The sequence below is a fragment of the Falco cherrug genome, chromosome 6 (genome assembly GCF_023634085.1).
Source record: "Falco cherrug isolate bFalChe1 chromosome 6, bFalChe1.pri, whole genome shotgun sequence".
NCBI classification, from domain to species: domain Eukaryota; kingdom Metazoa; phylum Chordata; class Aves; order Falconiformes; family Falconidae; genus Falco; species Falco cherrug.
In genome coordinates, this window is record NC_073702.1 from 57,924,112 (window position 1) to 57,944,702 (window position 20,591).

Below are 20,591 nucleotides of genomic sequence, written 5' to 3' on the forward strand. Positions count from 1 at the left end.
TTCCATGTTGATGTTCTTCATGCAGCCCAAGTGGCGCAATGTGCCTGTCCCACAGGCAATAGGCCCTAGTGTTTGAAGAGGTAATGAGCTGCAAAATTTAGAATGGGCATTTTCAAAAATTTATTTCTTTCAGAGCAAGCAGTGATTGTACAAATGGGACATGGCTAGCTATTCTACCTGAAAAAACCAACCCGCAGAGCACCAGGCAATCCCTTTGTAGTGAGCTAACGTGCTCCTTCTCCCTGCTACAAACAGGCAAGCAAAGTTTATACATGAGGGTTATTCTGAAAGCAACTGGGTTTTACTTTGCTCTAAAGCCACCTTTGTACAAAACAACCAGTACAAAAACTGCACTGAAACCAGCATCAAATCAAACATCCACACTTACCTGGGTACTTACAAGCCTTACGGTGAATGACCATTTTAACGCTGTTGTGAATCAAAAATATTTATCCGAGTACCAGTAAAGTACATATGCTTCATGTTGCAAGAACAAGCTTTTATTCTCGCTCCGAGAGAAAGATTACTAGTAACTGTAATTTTCCTCTTACTTTACATTAAGAAAATTCTTTCTGCCATTTCACTCAAAGCAAGGTTCACAGCATGCTTGTTCCGTTTCATGCATAATTGTAGTTCATTTTTTCTTAATGCCACCTCTGTATACCACAAAACCACTAAAAGCCAAGAACCAAAGACTTTAAGCCATTGTATGCCTTTGTCTTACTTGGACAGAAAGAAAAAAACAACCATGAACACTTTAGCAATATAAAAAGGGTGCATACACAAATGATGTATATGGACTTTTGACCTCCAGGAACAGGTTGGTCAAAAAAGATGGGGGAATACATGTCATTTGTTACTGCTGAGAGAAGCATTACTGCTGAAAGAAGGTCAGTTGTTTACTGGTATTTCTTAGCCTGTTGTCGCAGTCTGTCTTTGAGTGAACTCAAAACACAGCTCTATTTTAGGAGATACTATACCACACATGCACAAAAAAAAAACAAAACAACCAAAACCAACCCAGAAGCTCCCATCTCCTTAGTCATGTTTCTAAAATACGATATTGCTGGAATTCTCTTTTAGAGGAGAGGCATAGGTATTAGTCAGGAGAACCTGTAACTTAAGCTGCATCCTTTCATCTTTAAAACGTACTAAAGTCTGTGAATAAAAGACAAAGCATCTGTAACAAGTTTCTGAATGCATAAATTCCTTTATTGAAAATATTGTGATAGCACTGCATTACATATATTCAATATTCATAGTTTCAAGGGTCACAGAATTTTGATTGAACAACAGTTTTGAATATAGACCACAGCGTTTAGATATGCTCTGACAAGGATAATATAATGGAGTCAGTTGTAAGTAGCAATAGTGAAGTGTACGTAAAATGTTGAACTTGGTTGTTTTGGGTTTGTTTGGGGTTTTTTTTAACTATTAAGTGGTCTGCTCTGCCACCATTTAAAAGAGCAAACAGTATTAGATATTCCTGGTATCTTCAAAGCATTATGCTGCTAGCAACTTCCAAAATATTTTACAGCGTTACCAGTAAGAACTTTTTTTATGGCTGTAGTAGAACACGTAGAAGGGAAGTGTGAAAAGCTCACATGCAGCGTGTTACAGGCTTACTGTATATAATAGCACTGGGGTTTAGATTGTGAAATTTCTGTGCAGGATTAAGATTTAGTAATGCTTTTGAAAGAAAATCACTTGGCTTTTTTTTCTTCTTCTTAATCTACTCAAAACGGGAAGAGCAGTAACTAAATTGAGTTGTACTTGTCAGTTAATACTATTCCAAAATTAGACTGTACTGTTTTAATGCATGGAAGCACACTACTGTTTCTAAAACCTGCTTTTCTCAGGACAATGACACGTTTGAGCCCAAGAGCAGGACAGCATCCTAATGTTGGTTGGGCCTGGACTGCGTAAACAAAACCGCAACTTAATGGGAAAGCAGAATTCCTTAGCAAACAGTGAAGATTGCCAGTCCTCTGTCAGTGTCTCCCTATTTACTGAAATTTTTATTTTGTAACATGGAGTATTCTCTCTTCAGCATTGCAGGGGGAAGGGGGAGAAGTATCTGATTATTTCATGAAAAGCAAAGAAAAATATTTAGTTGCCTGTCAAATCCTAAACCAGCCTGCTGCTTCAAGTCTTTTTCAGGAAGATCATGTATATAATTGCTAAGAAAAAAGAAGTGTTACACTAAGATAACCTGGCCTGTTAGGAAAATAGCATTCTTCTCTAAATCTTGATTGTATTTTCTCCTTAACAAATTATTAAATTTGTAGAGAAATGCTCATAAAAGCACAGTGGGTGGCTTATTTTGAATCACTTGGTGGTGATACAGAAAAACAATCCTCTCTTAGAAATGTCCTTCGTAAACAGTCTAGGGCAGATGCTCAGAGCATGCTGTCCCAATTCTGTTGACTGCAACAGAGCTGATACAGTCTATACCAGGTGGCAGTTTGCCCAGTGTCTCCATACACTGCCAAAATAATAATCTATTAACAGGGATGTGGCAGCAGAGTTAATAACAAGCACCATCTACCTTCTCCCTCATCTCAGAAAAAAAACCAGAACAGAATTATGCACTCAAGTGTTTCTGCCAGAAAACAAACCCTCTAATCAGGGTAAAATGAAACCCAAATCTCATTTACAAAATAAAAATATAAAAATTAACTTCAGAAATCAAATAAATTGATTCAGAATAACATCAATGCATAAGAAACCTACCTGAATAGTAATTATTTATCAAATTGATATTTGAAACATAAAAAGAAAAAACTCATAGCTAATAAAATTAAAAAAAAAATCTGCTATACAATAACAATAAATAAAAAGATTTTAAAAACATGTTCCCTTAAGTGCTGTGTACACTGATTTCTGATTCTTTTCCATGGCAAACAGTATGCTGTAGATTTTGGTAAAGTAACCTTTTATTTTTGGTTGGCATTTGTACATTGAACATAAATACACATGGAATGTACTAGATAGTTACAGATTTCCCACAGGATCTTTTTCACAGTTACAGAAAAAGTTTTCAACTTATACACCATGAATGTTTTCATAAGCCTCATATTTTTGATGGAGGAGCGTTGGAGGAGGAAGTAAAAAAACACTTCAGACTGACCTCTTACTGTTCTGTCTTACTGCCTCTCAAAACCAGCTCTGTTTTTTCTTGGGTTGCTTGGTTGGGGTGATTTTTTTTTTTTTTTTTTGCGTAGTCATGCTCTGGTACAAACTTCAGGAAAAAGCGTGTAACGTTTGAGGCAGCCTGCACCTTCTAGTCAGCTTTTAAGTGCCTAACGGATCCAGTCCTTAAGGCAGTCAGTATTTCACTCAAATGTCCATACTTCTACATCTTGTATTATGAAATCTTCTTTCTTAGATAAGATGTCATTATTGAAGGTGCTGCAGGAGTTGCTTCGCCCATGGTACAAATCTGCATCTAACCATAAGCCAAACCGGCCACTAAAAAGGAAACACACATCATATTTCAGGTTATATGTAATAGTAAAAATACTGGACGATGTAGAAACAACCAGAGGAGCGATACAGAGGACTCCAGGTAATTCTGAGGACATCTTAGACTGAATGTGAAAAGCTCAGTCCTGGCAAAGCGCTTGCCAATAAGCTCGCTGAGCAGTCCCTTCACTTTTGTTTGCACCAGCAAGCAGGGCAGAGTGCAGGACCAAGCACGTGCCCACGACCCCCCTGTGCTGTTTGGTTGTCTGCACCGCCAGCTGTGGCCGACACCAGGGCACAGATGTCAGGGTCCCTTCCTTGGCTGTCTGGATGTGGGCACGGCCCTTTCTGGTTCAGGAGAAGGAGGGATTTTTATACACTCCCGATGCAAACCATGTCCAATGTCCCACGGTGCAGCCTGCAGTCAGCTTTCGTTAGTCATATAGACTTAGCCCTTGATTTCATACCCACTGATCTTTGAAACTTAGGACCTGTTGTAAGTACTGTCTGTATCCCTGCCCCGTGCATCAACAGAATAACGACAATTTAATATGGACCACGTGAGAAACCTTAGAAGCTGATGGCAAAACTGCCATTAGAGATTATCTTCCAGTGGCAAACCTCTTCAGCAATGAGACATATATATACCCAAAACATCTGGTTTCTCCCTAGCTAAAAACCCCAACCCCACAACAAACCCTACTTGCCTCACTCTTTTCAAGCAATGGAAATTGCGCTGCGTCTATAGCAGAAATCAGATTGCTGAGGTTATCTGCCCTAAAGAGTTTAATAGAAGTTCAGTCATTTTACTAGTTTTTCTTGCAACTACCATTGCCCCTATTCTCATTAAAAAAAAAAAGAAAAAAAGAAAAAAAAAGCCACTTTATTTGAAAACCAAATAGTCACTCACCCTCCACCTCCGAGCTCCAGAGAGCTGGTGTCTCCGTTGATGAAATATGTGTTCTCTCCACTCCACTTGAATACCTAAGTAGTGGAATAAACCCCAAACATTTGGCCTGTAAGGATTCTTGTGTTCTAAAACTACTGGGGACTGACTCTTAGTAGGTATTTCTTGGTGTAGATTTATTTTATTTTTATTTTTTTCTTGAAAGGGAGGGGGAAGAGGTAATAGGTAGAAAGTAAAGGAAAAATACATATTTAGAACTATGAACAAGGCCCCCTAATCCTTTTTAAAATTCTGCTTGCATTTCTCAATCAACAGGCATTCTGTTAAAAAGGGACAATGTGTTCAATATTGAAAAATGCATAAGCCATGAACAATAAGGGGTATTTCAGTAGCACTTGTATCTCTGGTTTGTTGTCACTGTGATCCTAAACACATGTAAAACTTTACCCCGTTCATGATATCACTGCCTTCCAAGGCGAGTCTTTGACAGTCCCACTCCTCACTTCTCTCTCCCTGCTTCCCCCTTCAAGTCACTTAAAACCCTCTCCTCACCCTTACAGACTGTCCTCTCATCACTTCAGATAATATCAACCACTATTGCTTAAACTTAAAACATTGCATTGAAGCAACAAGTGATTACCTGCATCCATCAACAGCTGGCACATCTAAACTCAAATATGCACTCTTCATAAAAATCTCATATGTTTCAAAAGCACAACCCAAAAATCTTATTTAAGAAAGTGAACACCCACTTACCTTGAAATTTGGACTGAACGTGTATAGGAATGTTTCACCAGTGCCATAGTAATGGTCACTAAACTTGAAGGGATGTGTAGCATATGCTCCAAATATCTGTTAGAATAAACCAATTGAAGTAGTTGTGAGAACAGTGCAAAATTCAAGAGAAAAACCACCAAACATTTCAAAACGCTTTCTAAAGAACAACTGAGCTGCTGTTTCATGTTAGAAGAACCAACTAGTGAAGTACATCAAATGAGCAAGCACTCCTGCAAATCTTTTGTAACCTGCAAATTAAAAGCCAGATGACAACAATGGCAACAGGAACGCCGACTCTAGGAGCTACTGAAGTACCAGACCTCCACAGAGGCATCATTTGTGACAGCTTGTTAAATAAGATACCTACAGAAGATACTTCACGGGCACTATTAAAAGGAGCACTCATTGCAATTATAAAGCTGGGGGGTATTTTTATTAGTGCTGATGTACTTTCCTGCCTGTAAGTTTAGTTTAAGCAGCAGAAAATATAAAAGAAAACACCAGTATCTTACTTGGTATGATGTCACTTTATGGTATGACTAGCACTTTATAATGATTACTTTTTATAACGTTGCCCTTTCACTCCAACCCCCGCAGAACAAGCATTCCTTACCTGGTTGTCCATATCCTTGATGACAAGGAGAACTGGACTGTCGAGAGATGCCGATTTACGGTACAGAGTCTTCAGGCTAGTCCCATGCTCCAGTGTGCTGTATGCAAGCCGCCACGGATATCCCTGCACTCGTGCGGGCAAGCGCCGGGCAAGCTGGGCAACGAACAGGGGGAAATTGTTACATATTCAACAGGTTGAGTCACAGGTGGTACCACTGAGTACTCCCTTTCTGCAGGGGCTTGTGAGCCAAAAAATTGCTGTCAAGGGAGCAGCTGATGCCAGCTGCTTAACATCTCTGCCACATGCACGTGGCCTTGTACTCTGAGCCCAACAGTCTGCATTCACATCACCTGTGAAAGAGATTTCAAAACTGGCACCCCCTCTCTGAGCATCAAAAGAGTTGCCAGTCCTCAACATCACAACTCAGATCCCAAAATTGCAAAACATAAAAACAAGCTTTGCAGGTGAGCCAGTGCTGCAGCAAACAGGACCTTGCACAACATACTAAGTATTTTCCAAATTCTTAAAAAGCATTGGTATTGCCTCCAGAAGGAAAAATATCCCACACTCGGCAAAGAGAGCACCTAGCCATACCTGCTCTATGTGCATATTCTCCAGGAGAGCGCTGTGATGCTTTAAGACAGGCAAAGTATCATCATCATCATCTTCATAGTAACTGCAAACGCTCTTTCGTCGTTTGGCTTCTTCTACAGTAATGATCTGAGAAAGAGAACAAGCGTCCAACCTAAAGCATAGCTCTTACACTGTCAATCCTCTGTTGAAGTAAACTGATTTAAAACAACATACTCTCCAAGCTGTGACACTGCGGAGCAAAACCCACTACACGGGATGGTTATATCATGCACAGGCAGCCTTAACGAAATGGGGAAAATCTTAACAACTGTCAAGGTGTTTTTGAGACAGCATGGCCAGAATTTCTTCATGCCCTGGTGACCTCCCAGAGCTGTAGAGTTCTTTGGGATTAATAAATATTGAGGTAACTAGGTGACATCAAGTGGTTGGTTTCAGACATACCTGGTCCCATGTCAGAAGGCTAAAGTGCACCTACTTCTTCCAAGGCACATTATTTGCATCTGAACTAGATGTCTTGGTAGGAGTCTAAATGAGGAGGACACAGAAACTTCTTTGTTTTCTCTCATGCAGCTAGTGGAGTAAATTATTTTCTTAGCTGCTAATGCATGAGAAGATTTAAAAGTTTAAAATTTCACTTCTTTTTATTAGAACAGCATAATTTTTCTGGTTTTCTTTACTGACTCAGACATGGTTTTGTGTTTACAAACTGAAACAGAAAACATATAGGAAAGTAGTAAAAAAAAAGTAAATCAACTTGAACAGATATTTTAAAGTTCTGTCTTTTAGGAAATGTACTAAGCAAGATTTTGAGCATCCAGTTTACATAAGTTCTTGAAAATACTATTCTGAGAGTCAAGGTCAATGCAAATTATCAAACAGCTCTTTGGAAACTTCTATTTATTCCTTTGCTTAAGGCTTTATAAAGAAAGCACACTGTAATATTTTAAAAGGTGAGTCCTTATAGATATTTCTAACATCAAGTTTGAATTTAAATACTTCTAGAACGAAGCAAGGACATGTCTCCAGCAACTACAGGTAAGCCATACTACCTATAAATCTGGAAACAAAAAAGAGAACGCAAGTCCATATAGTTAATGCTTGTCTATAAAAGGACTGAGCAGTCTACAAGGTGCCGAGAGAGATGGGACAAACCCTGAACCCCACACAACATGGGCAACAAACAGGAGCCCAAACGTGGCACAGGACAGGAGCTCCCAAGCTGGCAGCACCCATGGTGCCCAGAGCTAATCGCAGAGGGGAGGACGCTGTGTTGCCCCTTGACAGCAGTGGTCCAGGTGCCCTGGCTCCCAACAAGCTGCTGCTGGGGTGCTTGCCCTCCCAGCTGGCACAGAGTATCACCTGGCACAGCTGGAAAGCTGCTAACCCTTCAGTGAAGCTTGGGGTGCTTAGTGAGTGACAGGAGCCTCAGCTCTGCATGGCACTGGGAGGTGAGATGAGGCACACTGTGACTGGCTGTGGGGCTTCAGGTGGGGCTCGGTTCCACCACGGCAAACAGGAAGAAACAGCAAGAGCTCTGAGATAGGACTGGTGAGAAAGGAAAGGGGAACCAAGGAGGCCCAGCCACAAAACATATGCAAAACCTTAAACTGCCTTCCTTCCATAAGCATATCACTGCAGAGGTCTTATCTTGGAGCAGGAACCCCTACATGTGGCTGCAGAGCACACCTGCACCACTGCCACGCACCTCCCTGCAAATATGGCTCCCAAACGACTTTCACATTACACGTGGATAAAGTTTTGCATAACTGCTCCGCGCTTTCACAATCACTGCTCGAACTTGCAGAAACTGTCAACATTTGAGACAATTGCCAAGAACTGCCTGCACACACCTGCCCCACAGGCGAGAAGGTAAATGCACTGGACTGACTCCAGGTGCAGACTGAACCGTACCCCAAAGCACAGAAGAAACTTTTCATGAAGACCATGGCTGGTGAGGAGTTTGCTGTGAGTAGGACAAAGCCCTAATACCGTCAGTCACACCTAGCATCTCCAGTGCGATGTAACACAGCTGCTGCATGCACTCACATCCAGCCTGCGTTCACTTGCAGACACTTGGAGCAGAGCCCGGGGCAGCCACCCTGAGCTGGGAATCTGGGCACTGACACTCCAGTGCACACAGTGGGGTTAGGAAAAGAGAAAAGGGCAGGACCACAGAGCAAAATCTAGCCTGCGGAACTAGTGTTGCTATGTGCCCCTGTGCACCCATATAAAGTACAAGTATTCCTGCCGGTGATACTGCAAGAGCGGCACATCTGCACCCTACCCCTCTGGCCCAGGCTCGGTGGGATCCGGTTCTGGGCCTTCTCAGAGTGCAGAGGATCCTGTGCTGGAAAATTTTTCATATGGCAAATTTCAGGGAAGGTTTGTACTGCAAAATTAAGATAATTTAAAAACAAACAAGCAAGCAAACAAACCGTTAAAGAAAAAAAACTACTTTTTTTTTTAATGAACATATTTTTTATCATAAATCAAAAGTACCTAACTCCTCTTTCAAAGGCTGTTCTCTAGGAATAGTCTCCCCCAGGACAGCAGGGGGGCTATCACAGCAAATCAACCAGTAACAAGTATCTGTAGCAAAATGCGACCAAACTCACAGACATCGGCAACCACCGAAAACCTATTAATGCAGTTTAAGTTGCAAACTGACTCCAAAGACAGACAAGCCCCACTCTTCAATGTATAGATACCTCCTCAGTCTCTAACTGAAGCGTGTATTTGAATGAAGTTCAGTGTCAACAACTGCAAAAAACCAGGGATCTGCAAGATCAGATATTTACAGACCACACAAAAGCAGAAACAGACAAAAAGAATCAACCACTACAGTAACTGGATCTACAAAATCTTTTAAAGATTTTATGGGACTGAGAAAGCAAGCTACCTGGGGTGGAAATATCCTGTTACAATTCATTTAAGTGGAGAGAACGTTTTTTACTAGCACAGAAGTGTCATATCATTCATGCAGTTCAAATAGGGACACAGTTCAACATACCTCCACAAAAGGTTCCCCCTGGTCAGGTCTGGCACAGTAAAGAATGCGAATATTCAAAGGCATTTGTTTGCCTTTCATCATCTACCTGCTTATTTTGCAGTATCCACTGTAATTCCCTGTTCTAGTGGCAAGAGCTCTTGCCCACAAGCGTAACAGACTACTATTGCCCATGGCACGTTGTGACAGAATTGCTTATATGCTTCTCTACAATCACACTTTCTGTTTCCCCACAATGGAAAGTGAAACTTTCACAGTAATCATGCCCAAATTTGGACTTTCCATAGAGATTTCCTGGCAGACCTACTTTAAATTTGTAAAGCCTGAATATATTACAAATAAGAGAGACACACCATTAGAAGCAGTTTCCAGCTAATTCTTCTCCCAGTACATATTTAGATAAAACCATAACAGACAAGTTCCCAGTGTGGCCAGATCTCTCCCACCTCTGTTCTTTGGATCACTGGTCCTCCTCTTTCATTTTGGTTTGATGAAAATGGTATGCAAATAACAACTGAACAGTGAAATCTAGTGCAATAGATGACTGCACTCAGCTCTGAGCAAAACAAGGAATGAAGACTTTTTTTTTTTTTCCATCTTGCAGTTCACAAAGCACCAACATTAAGAAACTATGAAACTGCAAAAATAAAAGCTATTCGGGATTAGAGGTCATGTTGCTACATTTCAAATTACAAGCCCCACTCCTGAGCTCTGCTTTTGAACAGGACAACATACTTTGAAGATAGAAATGCTGGGGGGCGGGGGGGAAAGCAAGCAGTAGAATTGTTTAAGAAGTTTATGTTTACGACAACTTATCAGAGCACTTTTTAAATCACCATCCAGATACTTCCCACTTAAGGATTCTTTAATTTTTTTTTAATTTATCCCATATCCTTAGCACAGCAAGTGCTTCAGCATTCAGAAATAACCATTAAAAATGCATGCAAGCTTATTTCCCTTAGAAACTACACTTTGTATGCCTAAGGGACAGATAACACACACAGGCATGCCAGGTTGTTAAAACAGATTGCAAAAGCCTCCATATGAAAAAGCCAAAGTTCGAGGATAAAACCTATCTATCTTACAACTAATACTCAAACAGTATTACTGCGTGTGCCTGAGAAGCAGGGGTCTGGGACATCACCACATACCAATCCATTTCAACCAGCACACAGGAGTCTGTTACTTTTAGCATATAAATACAATACAAATTTAGCAACACTGACAACATATACCTGTATAGTTTTGTAAAAGGCTAACATCACATAACCAAAATGTTTACATAACTTCTGCTGGTTACACACCAGAGAGCTCCCAGCTGTTTGCCTGCTCTTTCTAGGGAGAGAAGAAAGGAGAACTGAAGGAATAGAAGTACATTTGTGAGATAGATACAGGCCTTGAGGAGTCTTCTGTAACACTTGCTGCTTCATATAAAGAAACAGCATAAAAACAATCAAAAAAGAAGTGCTGAGCTTCTTAACAGAGGATGCACATTTGATATGCACATGCTTCACGTAAAGGCAGAAAGCACTCACCTCCCAGCTTTTAGTAGTGGGCTCACTGAAGAAGTTGTCTATCATGTCAAGCTCCTCCTTTTCTACCACAACAAAACCTTGCTCTTTGGCATCTTTCCCATATACTTCTGGTGACCACTGAACAAAAAACGTGTACAAGTGATCCACCCTGTAAAAAGAAGAGAAGGAGACAACTATGACAAAGATGGGGCAACCACGCAAAGAGGATACCCACCACACAAGGCAATAGCTCCCTCCACCTGGCAGCCTGAAGCACTTCAGGGTTTCTCTACTTTCACTCCCCACAATACATTTTTCTCCTCCCTTTGCTATACACACAAAGCATTATGGTAAAGTAAGCGGCTTGTCCAGTCCCACAGAATTAATGTTAAGAAGTCAAATTGATTGGTATTAGGTGATACTCACAAAAGTTAAGCCCACAAAAACCCTCACTTAGTTTAATCTCCTGCATAAAACAAGCCGTAAGAGATTAACAGTAAAGTCTACATGACATTTCTAGATGCTCTTTAAAAGTTATAGAGGCTAACCATGAAACAATTCTTCATTCCACTAGCATAATGAAAACAAGCAGTTACTGATGGCTCTGCTAATGCTACAGCTCCAGCACTGTGTGCACTTCCATAAACATAGTCAGCTCTCAATCACTGTCTTCAAAGAGATGTTCTCTGATAACATCCATAACAAACAGTGAAACGATTTTTGAAGAAGGAATTTATGTAGTACATTAAAATTAAAATGAACACATGCAATTTCAAACAGGAACATGACAGTGGATCCACTGTACAAGAAGCTGAATTACCAGCAGGGAATAATAATAATAAAAAAAAAAAAAATCAAACCCTAACTAAAGAGGGCAGATAGACAGTAAGCACTTATGACACTGGATCCTTCTCCAGTTATTCACCAGGAAGTTTTGTCCAGCAATTCCTTGATCAACACAAAACAAGAAAAATCTTAGAGAAATTCAGACATTTTCCCCCTATATTTCAAGTTACTTCTATTTATATGTCTGCACAAATAATCTTAAAACACAATTTCAGCAGTGGGATTCTGTTTAGGGTCACTAGTATAATTGCAGAAAGTTTTCCAATCAAGCCTAGGTTTTTTGTTCTACACTCCTACAAACAAGGGCTGCCGTCTGATGTCAGTTCTCACTACGTAAATGTACAGCCCTGTAACTGTTGCCCGCTCATGATAGCTACAGTAATTCGCAGTCGAAGTGAGATATTTGGATGGGCTTGACTCACTATGGCCTCAAGAAATTTGGATCCAATTTCCACTACCCTCAGAAAGAATAAAAGATTGACTTTGCTTGATCATGAAATGTCCTCTTAATCATGACAGAGGAACAAATTAGCACTGCCATCAGTTTTGACTCTTCTCCTCTCCACATTCACAAACACTTCTGTGGTACATGGCTAACAGATGTTCTATGAGTTTAAAATTTTTTTATCACCTAAGAGCTGTACCTGTGAAACACTTTTAATATATACAACCAAATACGGTTTTAGTACAATTGTCCTAAATTTGCAAACACCCAACACCAGCTCCTTCATCAAGGCAGCTAATGCTGATATTAAAATAAAATTTTAGCTGCTGCTCATTCCTCTGCAGCACCACACACAGAGTAGAGATCAAGGTTTTGGGATAGTTCTTGCCAATAATTGCCTGGAAAAGGCTAAAAAAGGGTCACACTCCCATTGCCAAGAGCTCCCTCCTCCTTTGTAAGAAGCCACATGACTGCTTACAAGTTTGCATAGATCTAAACCCAATGAACTATAGAAGGAACTTCTAAAAGCTGTAGCATCTCATTTTAGTCAAGATCTTTTCTTCTAACTGCAGTTTTCCCACATCAATAGGCGCCACTCAGCATGCCCCACTCCGTTCGCCCACAGAGGCTTCAGAAAGAGCAGTACAATCATCTCTTTGCTAACTAATGTGAGTTTTAACTGAAAAAGGCATTTAACTTGACCACTGTGCATTTTATGTGCAGTAGTCCTAGTCTGGAAAGCTATCTACTTATTTCCTACAAATCCTTATGAAAGAACAATAAAACTAGTGGTTGCTGCTGTCTGGCTAACATCAGTTTGAAAGCACATTCATGCAGGTGGGTAGAGGAGAGCAGCACACTCATCTCAGAACCACAGAATATATCTAGGTTGTAAGGCACCTCTGGATATCACCTAGGCCAACTTATGTTCATAGCAGAGCTAACTTCCGAGTTAGAGGAGGTTGCACAGTCTTGTCCATTTGCAGTTGTGAAGATCTCCGAAGAGATTCCACAACCTCTCCATGCAACCTGTTCCATGCCTAACCTGTCCCATGTTTTGTTTCTCTTCTATCTTATCACAATTTCCTCTGATGCATGCACGTACATTCTGAGAAGTGTCTAGCACCATCCTACTTTTTTTTTTCCTCTTCTCCCTTTTTTTTGTGTTCAAAAGGAAGAAGGGAATAACCACCACAGCTGCTGGCTGTGCTCTTCCTTACAAGGGGCAGGAAAAAGCGAAGTTTGCGTTACTGCAAAGGCATATCACTGACTTACATTGAGTTTGCTCTCAACCTCCCCAGCTCCTTTTCTGCAGAGCTACTCCCCAGGCCACCCATCCCAGACTGTACCAGCGCAGGGACAGCTCCACCCCAGGCACACAACTTCGCATTTGCCTCTTCTGAACTTTCTGACATTTCTGTCAGCCTATTCCTCTGGGCTGAGGTCCCTCTGAACATCAGCCCTGTCCTCCAATGTATAAGCACTCCCCAAATTTGTCCCCCAAAATGACAGAGGTGTGTTTTCTCCCAGTGCTTGTGTCACTGGTGAAGGCCTTCAGTACCAATCCCTAAGGAATACTACTTGCACCTGGCTACCACTCCGACTAGCTATCAATGCTTTGAGCCCAAAGGTCCAGTCAGTTTTTCACCCACCTGGTAGTCTACCTGTCCAGGTCACCTCTCCAATTTGGCTGTAAGGACACTATGGGAGATTGTGTTGAAAACCTTACTAAGGTCAAGGTAAAACAACGATCCCCTGCTCTCTCCTTGCTCACTGAGCTAGCAGTCTCAAACAGAAAAGTTATCTGGTTGGTAGAAAAACAATTTGCCCTTTGCAAATCTGATAGCCATTTCTGATCACTTCTTGCCCTCCATGAGCTTGGAAACAGTGTCCGTAAGAACTTGTTTCATAATTTTACCAAGAACTGAGGTGAAGTTGACTTGCCCTGTGCTCCCACAGATCCTCCTCGATTTTTCTGAAGATGGTTGCAGATTTGCCTTTCCAATTACTAAGGATCTTCCCCAATGATCATAACCTTTCAAAGGATGATAGAAAGCAGCCTTGCAACAAGATAAACCAACTTCCTCAGTACACTCAGAACATTTCCTGTCAAGCCCCTCAGACCTGTATACGCTCAGTTTATTTGAAGTAGTCCATAACTAAGTTTTCCTTTTGGACAACAGACAGATGCTAAATAAATCCAGACACTCCAGATTTAAGGAGCAGCAGCATAAAATAAGGAACAGGTGAATGCAGAAGTGAGGTCATTCTGAAAGGGGATGCAGAGCATCCCTTTGTTGTTAATAAAATTATAACCTTATGTTATTGTGGTAATTCCCAGCTACCAAATCGAAGAACTTTGAGGCAATTTTTAAATTGAAAAACCACTGCTTGAGGAACTCTTTTACAGCCAACTTGACAGCTGCGAGGAAATTTATCCTAGAACTCAATAGCTGTTTTGGTGATCACGCGCTTATGGGTGTGTCATGCACTAACAGAGAAACATCAATAAAATGTGAAGTGCTTCAAAATGAACAACTTCAGAAACCTGAAATTAATAATTCCAGAAAGAATTATTCAAAAGGAAAAGGTAACAGGAAACTTTTTTTTTAAAAAAAAACAAACTAGGAGAGAGAAATCGAAAATGAAAGATGGGACACTGATTAAAAAGGGACTCCCCCAGATTAAAAGGAAAGTGAATATGTTTACAAATATGTTCATAGTAACACAAATGCAGAGGGCACAAAACAAATGTAAAAGGAAAAGTTCACAGTGAAGGATATACATTCACTAAAACACTGATTTTTGATAGTACAAAACATGACACAAAGATCATGACAGCAAAGTGACAGAATCAGTGTAAGACAAAAGCTTTGTGGAGTATTTATGCCACCACATTGCTTAGTAAACTGGGCAAAATCAGCTGTGTGTGAATGCATCCAAACAGAGCAGCACATGCTGAAGAACTGTGAGCAGAGGCCGTGCGTGCAGGATGGTACTTTACTCTTGGCAGAATGACCCTAGAGACCTGGGATAATAGCTCTGAATTTTGGAGCAATTGCTCTGCACCAACACACTGATGACAATACTTGGTATGATCTTTGAATGTACCAAGAAAGTAACATTCAGCAGAAGGAATGAGATTGTGTTTAGTTTGGCGTTTGACACCAAATACTCTGCTCATCTCTGGTGCATCATTCCAAAGTCATGCTCAAGTGTTGCAGCTTCGTGACACAAAACCAACTGCTGTACAGCAAGATGCAAAAAGAGCTGTTTAGCTTGCAGGAGTGATACCCTGTGATAGCCTATGTTAAGAGGAACTGAATCCTGGTAATACAGACACAACGACAACCAGAGACCAGAAAACAGAAATAGTAAAGTAGGTATATAGTGCACTGAAAAAGAGCAAAGGCAATTATCAATAAAATACATCAGACAACTTATCAAGTTACAGTTGATTCTTGAGGGGGAACCATAATTGCTTTTTCTTCTAAGAGATATACTTTAATTTAGGAGGTCCCAAACTGCCATCATCACCACCACCACCACCATTTCTGTTGATAATGTAACAATATCTGACTTTTTTTGAGGGCAGAGGCAAACTAGTTTCCCATAAATTAATGTCCTCAGGTCAGTAACAGCTGGGAGGGGGGCTAGTTCCACATCTGTGTGTTTGGGTAGTGTGGGAGGGTTTGTGTACCCTGTGGTACACGTACAAAGGCTCTAAGTCCAACCACAGCTCCTGGCTTAGTAATAGGAATTAATTCTGAGTCTTACAACTTCATTCTAAACATGCCTTACTAGATGATGATCCTTCATGAATCTTATGAGGGCTAAGGCATTGTAAGCATTCATATATGAGCCCTCATTACAAGATATAAACTACAAACAGGTTTTCATAGGTTTCATCTGCATAATTTGATTTCTTATTTATCAGGGGTCTAGAAGGACTCTATTTATAGAAGGCTAATTCAAAAGGAGTCTAAATCTAAGCTTTATGCTACCTATTCCATGAACAGGAACATGGAAGACTGACCCTTCAGCATCAGGACCATCTTAATCATCATCTCTTTATGCAAAGTCCTGCATAAGCACATGGAAGCATCACGTAGGTATTGACTCCAGCTAGTTGTGCTACAAGCTCTTCCAGATCTCAGCTTCAACTGTACTAACTACAGGGTGTTAGTATCTAGTGCATAATAGGAGTCACAATCACCCAACATCTTGCTCTACAAAAGGAAACCCCACAGAAAGCGCTAACAAACCCCAAACCAAAGCTTACCCAACTCCCCAAACCAACAAAACCAACAAAGAAATCAATGGGGTGGGAAGATAAGACAGAAAAAGGGAAGTGAGGCTCAACCGCTGTTACTTTTCCTCCTTGAAAATCTGCCTGTTCTCAAAATGGAAACTTCCAAAAAAGCAGATGCACTCTCAGCAGCATGATCTCAGTGCAATGTCTTTTACATCAACATCAATGCAAATTATGTGTACATAAACCAAGCCCATCTGACAAATTTATATTATAGATAACCAATGAGATTTAATTCTTGACTGAGGAACTAGTCAATGCTAAAATGAGGAAGTTATTTGTTACAACACATGTTTATAAACAAAGAAATTCTGCATTACTATCTCTGTCCCCTGAGGAACAAGACCTTGAGGAAATCTGCAACATACTGACCTACTACTACTCCTCAAAATCCACTAGGGTGGAAAATCTACATACCATTCAAACATAAATCCATGTAGTAAAAGCATGCACAGACTTACCCTCTAATACTGTAAGCTATACCCATTGCAAGACTTCTCAGCAAAAGAATAAATCTATTAGTCTCCAAAAGCACAAGTGCCTTTCTGCTTAGCTGAACCTGACAAGAAGCTGCCCCAGACTGAGTCATCTTTATATAAACAACTCAAGATGCCCATCTTCCCCATTACGTGCTAAGGTGAGCACTGCTGTGATCAAGGAGGCAGAGCAAGGCAGCCCTATAGTCACTGATTAACTCAGCTGCACTGTGCATGTCATGGGGTGATGCACACCAGGACATTCTCAGCACCTGGGAAGTCACATAGGAAGAGAGACGACCTACAACAGCCACAACAGGCAAACACTTAAGACTTATTGACAGCCTTTTTTGAACAGCATCAGCCTAACAGCCTTCTCTCTGTATTAATAATGTTTCCAAGGGTTTCCATTTAAAAAAAAAAATTAAAAAACCACAAAGTTTTAAAAGATAAATACATCCCTCTCCCAGTGCAGGTTTCCTGCAGCCTGCCACAGCTAGGAAAGCAGCAGCAGTCTGCAGATGGAAGAGGAGCTCTGCTGGGAACGGTGGGTTATGGGGCCCAAGCTGAAAATGGAGACATTTTCGGAACTGATGACACAACCTGTTTTAACAACACTAATAGACCATGGAAAAATGTAATTAAATATAAATCAGAGGAAAACTTAACTTACGCAGTGATTATAGGCATGCACATCATTTTTTTCACAACCTCAATCCAGGTTTGGTTGGTTTGTTGTTTGGTGTTTTGTTGTGGTTGCTTTTTTTTTTTTTTTAATTACTACAAAATGTTAAAACGCTGCACAAGCTACTGAGACTGCACTGGACAAAGTGTTTTATTTATGCTGCTTTATGGACAAAGAGATTAGAGTGTTATTATTGATAATTTCATACATGAATATAAATTGGATTCCAAATGTTTTTAAGCTTAATAAATTATTCTGATACACTGGTCAAAAATACCTTACAAAGCTATCCCAAACAACCTATTGCCCATGACACCCTCCAGACGCCACAGTGATAATTATATACTATACAATACTGGTGCAAGAATATCATTAGCCAGTAGGAAGCAATGTATTTTGCTTTGGGAAGGCATCTGAGAGTTTGGAGGAAACACTGACGTGCTGGGCAAAGGCATATCTTGCATTAATATGAAGGAGTGGGTTTTGCATTTAATTTTTGGCCCAAGTTCTGCAAGATCTTTTATACACCTCTGCGGTGTTAAAATAGGTGTGCATGAACAGCATCACAGTGACCCACTCTTCCACTACGTCCACAGTAATTTTGGTGAAGATCTGAACAGTAGCCCCGACATCAAAGATCTGGTCTGTCAGCCAGCATGGCCAAGTGCCGATGCAACAGCTCACTGCAGAAATTACTTTTTCCTCATTCTGAAGACTGAAGTATAAATCAGGTGTCAATACTTCAGTTTATATATGGGTTAAGTCCCTTTACTATTCAGAAAAATTTCTGCTCATAAAAAGACAAGTAGAGAAGCTGTTTTCCAAGTTTGTTTTAAGAAGCTTACTAGATTTACCTGTTGCAGAGCAGTGATCAGAGATGACCTTAGTTCAGCTCAGCGGCTTTATTCGGCATTACACTATCCCCAAAGCAATAACTGACCTTGTGTTATATTACAGCATCACTCCAACTTCTTGAAGTATTTACTCGCACTTCAACCTAGAATCTTCTGAACCCACCCTTTTGCAATCCCTGAGGAGCCAAGGACTGGGTTCAACAGATAGCAAGCAAACCAAAGCTAACTTCAGCTACACTCCTGATGGCCACATTCCAGCTGGATTAAACCTCTCCCTCTCCTCCCCTGGGTCAGCAACTTTCACACTACTGGTCTGCTCAAAACACTAATTCCTAAAATACAAGAAATTAACACTTAAATCAACACACACTCTCTACACATTTGAAAATAAAATTAAATAATCTGGAGAATTATTTTTAGAAAAGAAAATATTGACTGCCTCTTAAAGAGACAGCTCTGAGAGACATCACAAGTTCAGATTCTTCCTTCCTCATACCTAACTCACCAGACGTGTGATCACCAGTTTCCCTATTTTGGTTTGTCAACAGACTGGAGAATTGCTCTGGCTGCCTTCTAGCAAGAGAAGGACCATGGATTTGATTCCTCACAGCCAGTGAAAATTCTTGGGTGATTTATATGGAAAATCACAGGCCTTCACTTTTTTTTCCTTTGCTGTAGTACTATTTATGCATATACATCTCCAGGCACATAACACCTTTAAATGGATTTTATTGTGAAGGAAGGGACATTTTGAAGGCATAAATGCCCCACTCATTCAGCTAGGGGTGTCTCCCTTTTCCACTTGATGCCCTTTGCTCATGTGATACGCCTAGTCTTTTAGCACTGGCACCTTAGTGGATTCTTTGCCTCTCTTGCCACTGCTCCCCTTTTCCACTTTCCCTCACTTCGTAGACTACAGCTGATCATCCCTGTGTCTTTATCTTACGTTAGGTGCACATATATCCTATTTTATCTTCAAAGTGGCACCTGATCCATTCTTCCTTCCCACTGGGAGCCATATTATACTAGCAACAAGCACTGCTTTATCTCTCTGGCATGCAGCGAAACAAGGGCACCTCTCTCCTCATCTCAGCATCCTTGCTGTATTTCACACCTTGGACCACAGAGAAAAGTCAGATTCAACTCTAGGAAACACTACACATTAAAAAAAAAAAAAAAAAGCACAAACATGTTTTCGTGCTAGGCATTGCAGCTTACCTTTCTCGAGGAACAGCAAACCAGTACTCTGGTTGCTTTATCTTTTTACTGTACTGTTGAGACATGGTGGTGCTCTGAGATGCAAAGGACTTTCTCATGGGTTTGCCTACTTTAATGCACAGAAACATTGGAGGAGTCTTGCTCTTCTCCTCTTTTGAAGGAAGCATATCTGAATGAGAGACAAAAGAAACGGGCTGCTTACAGGGAAGTACAGGTACTGTAGCTGATAAAACATTGTCACAACGATTAATCATCTTGTACAAAGGAATATTGTGAGACACCATACACAGAATTACACCTGACATGCCATTCAATGGTTTAATAAATCCTTTTTCATCCTGAACTGTGGCCATTTATTCCCATTTCATGACAGTCTGTTACCCTCCTCAGCTGTACAGCTATGTACACAATAGCCCTGTAAAACAAACTAGTAAGATGATCAGGCTGGGTGCAAACTGCAACATGAAGCAGGCAAGTAAAGGGGACAATGTTTGACTGGGTCCAGGAAACCCATCCAGTCGAAGGGTAACCCTGCACACACATGCACAAAGCCCAGTGAGTTCCTCAACTCCAACAGTAAGCCAGCCACACAAAGCCCTTTTGTCTGCACAAGACAGGGTCAAGCAGAAGAGCGGGTTAGAGTTCCTTAAATTGCTAATGTGACACAAAAATTGCTTATTAAACTACAGCCTCAATCACACCAAAGTTGCCTCATTAGTTTCAGGAGTACTCCTACAGCCAGTTTTTCCTCCCCCTCTCCCAATGAGAGCAACCACCCAATACAACTAGCAAGATATAAACCCTTGCAAAAGAAAAAAATAGTAATTTTAAGAGCAACTGTTTTTAAAATAAAGACTTCCACTCTAATCATCCCCCAC

The 20,591-nt window shown here is 40.7% G+C and overlaps 1 protein-coding gene across 12 annotated transcripts in view; it reads right to left on the reverse strand.

Annotated features, from left to right (window-relative positions):
* Positions 1-1,190: 1,190 nt before the first annotated feature.
* The window catches only part of NCOA7 (nuclear receptor coactivator 7), a 100,507-nt gene continuing 81,106 nt past the window's right edge, over positions 1,191-20,591 (reverse strand). For 11 of the 12 annotated variants that reach the window (XM_055713380.1, XM_055713379.1, XM_055713381.1 and 8 more), the window contains 7 exons: positions 19,714-19,882; positions 10,899-11,046; positions 6,357-6,482; positions 5,763-5,915; positions 5,129-5,224; positions 4,376-4,449; positions 1,191-3,471 (listed from right to left, as the gene is read on the reverse strand). In XM_055713380.1, coding sequence (XP_055569355.1) covers positions 3,336-3,471; positions 4,376-4,449; positions 5,129-5,224; positions 5,763-5,915; positions 6,357-6,482; positions 10,899-11,046; positions 19,714-19,882 — 902 coding nt within the window. In that variant the 3' untranslated portion in view covers positions 1,191-3,335. The other variant, XM_005443747.4, reaches the window with a different exon arrangement.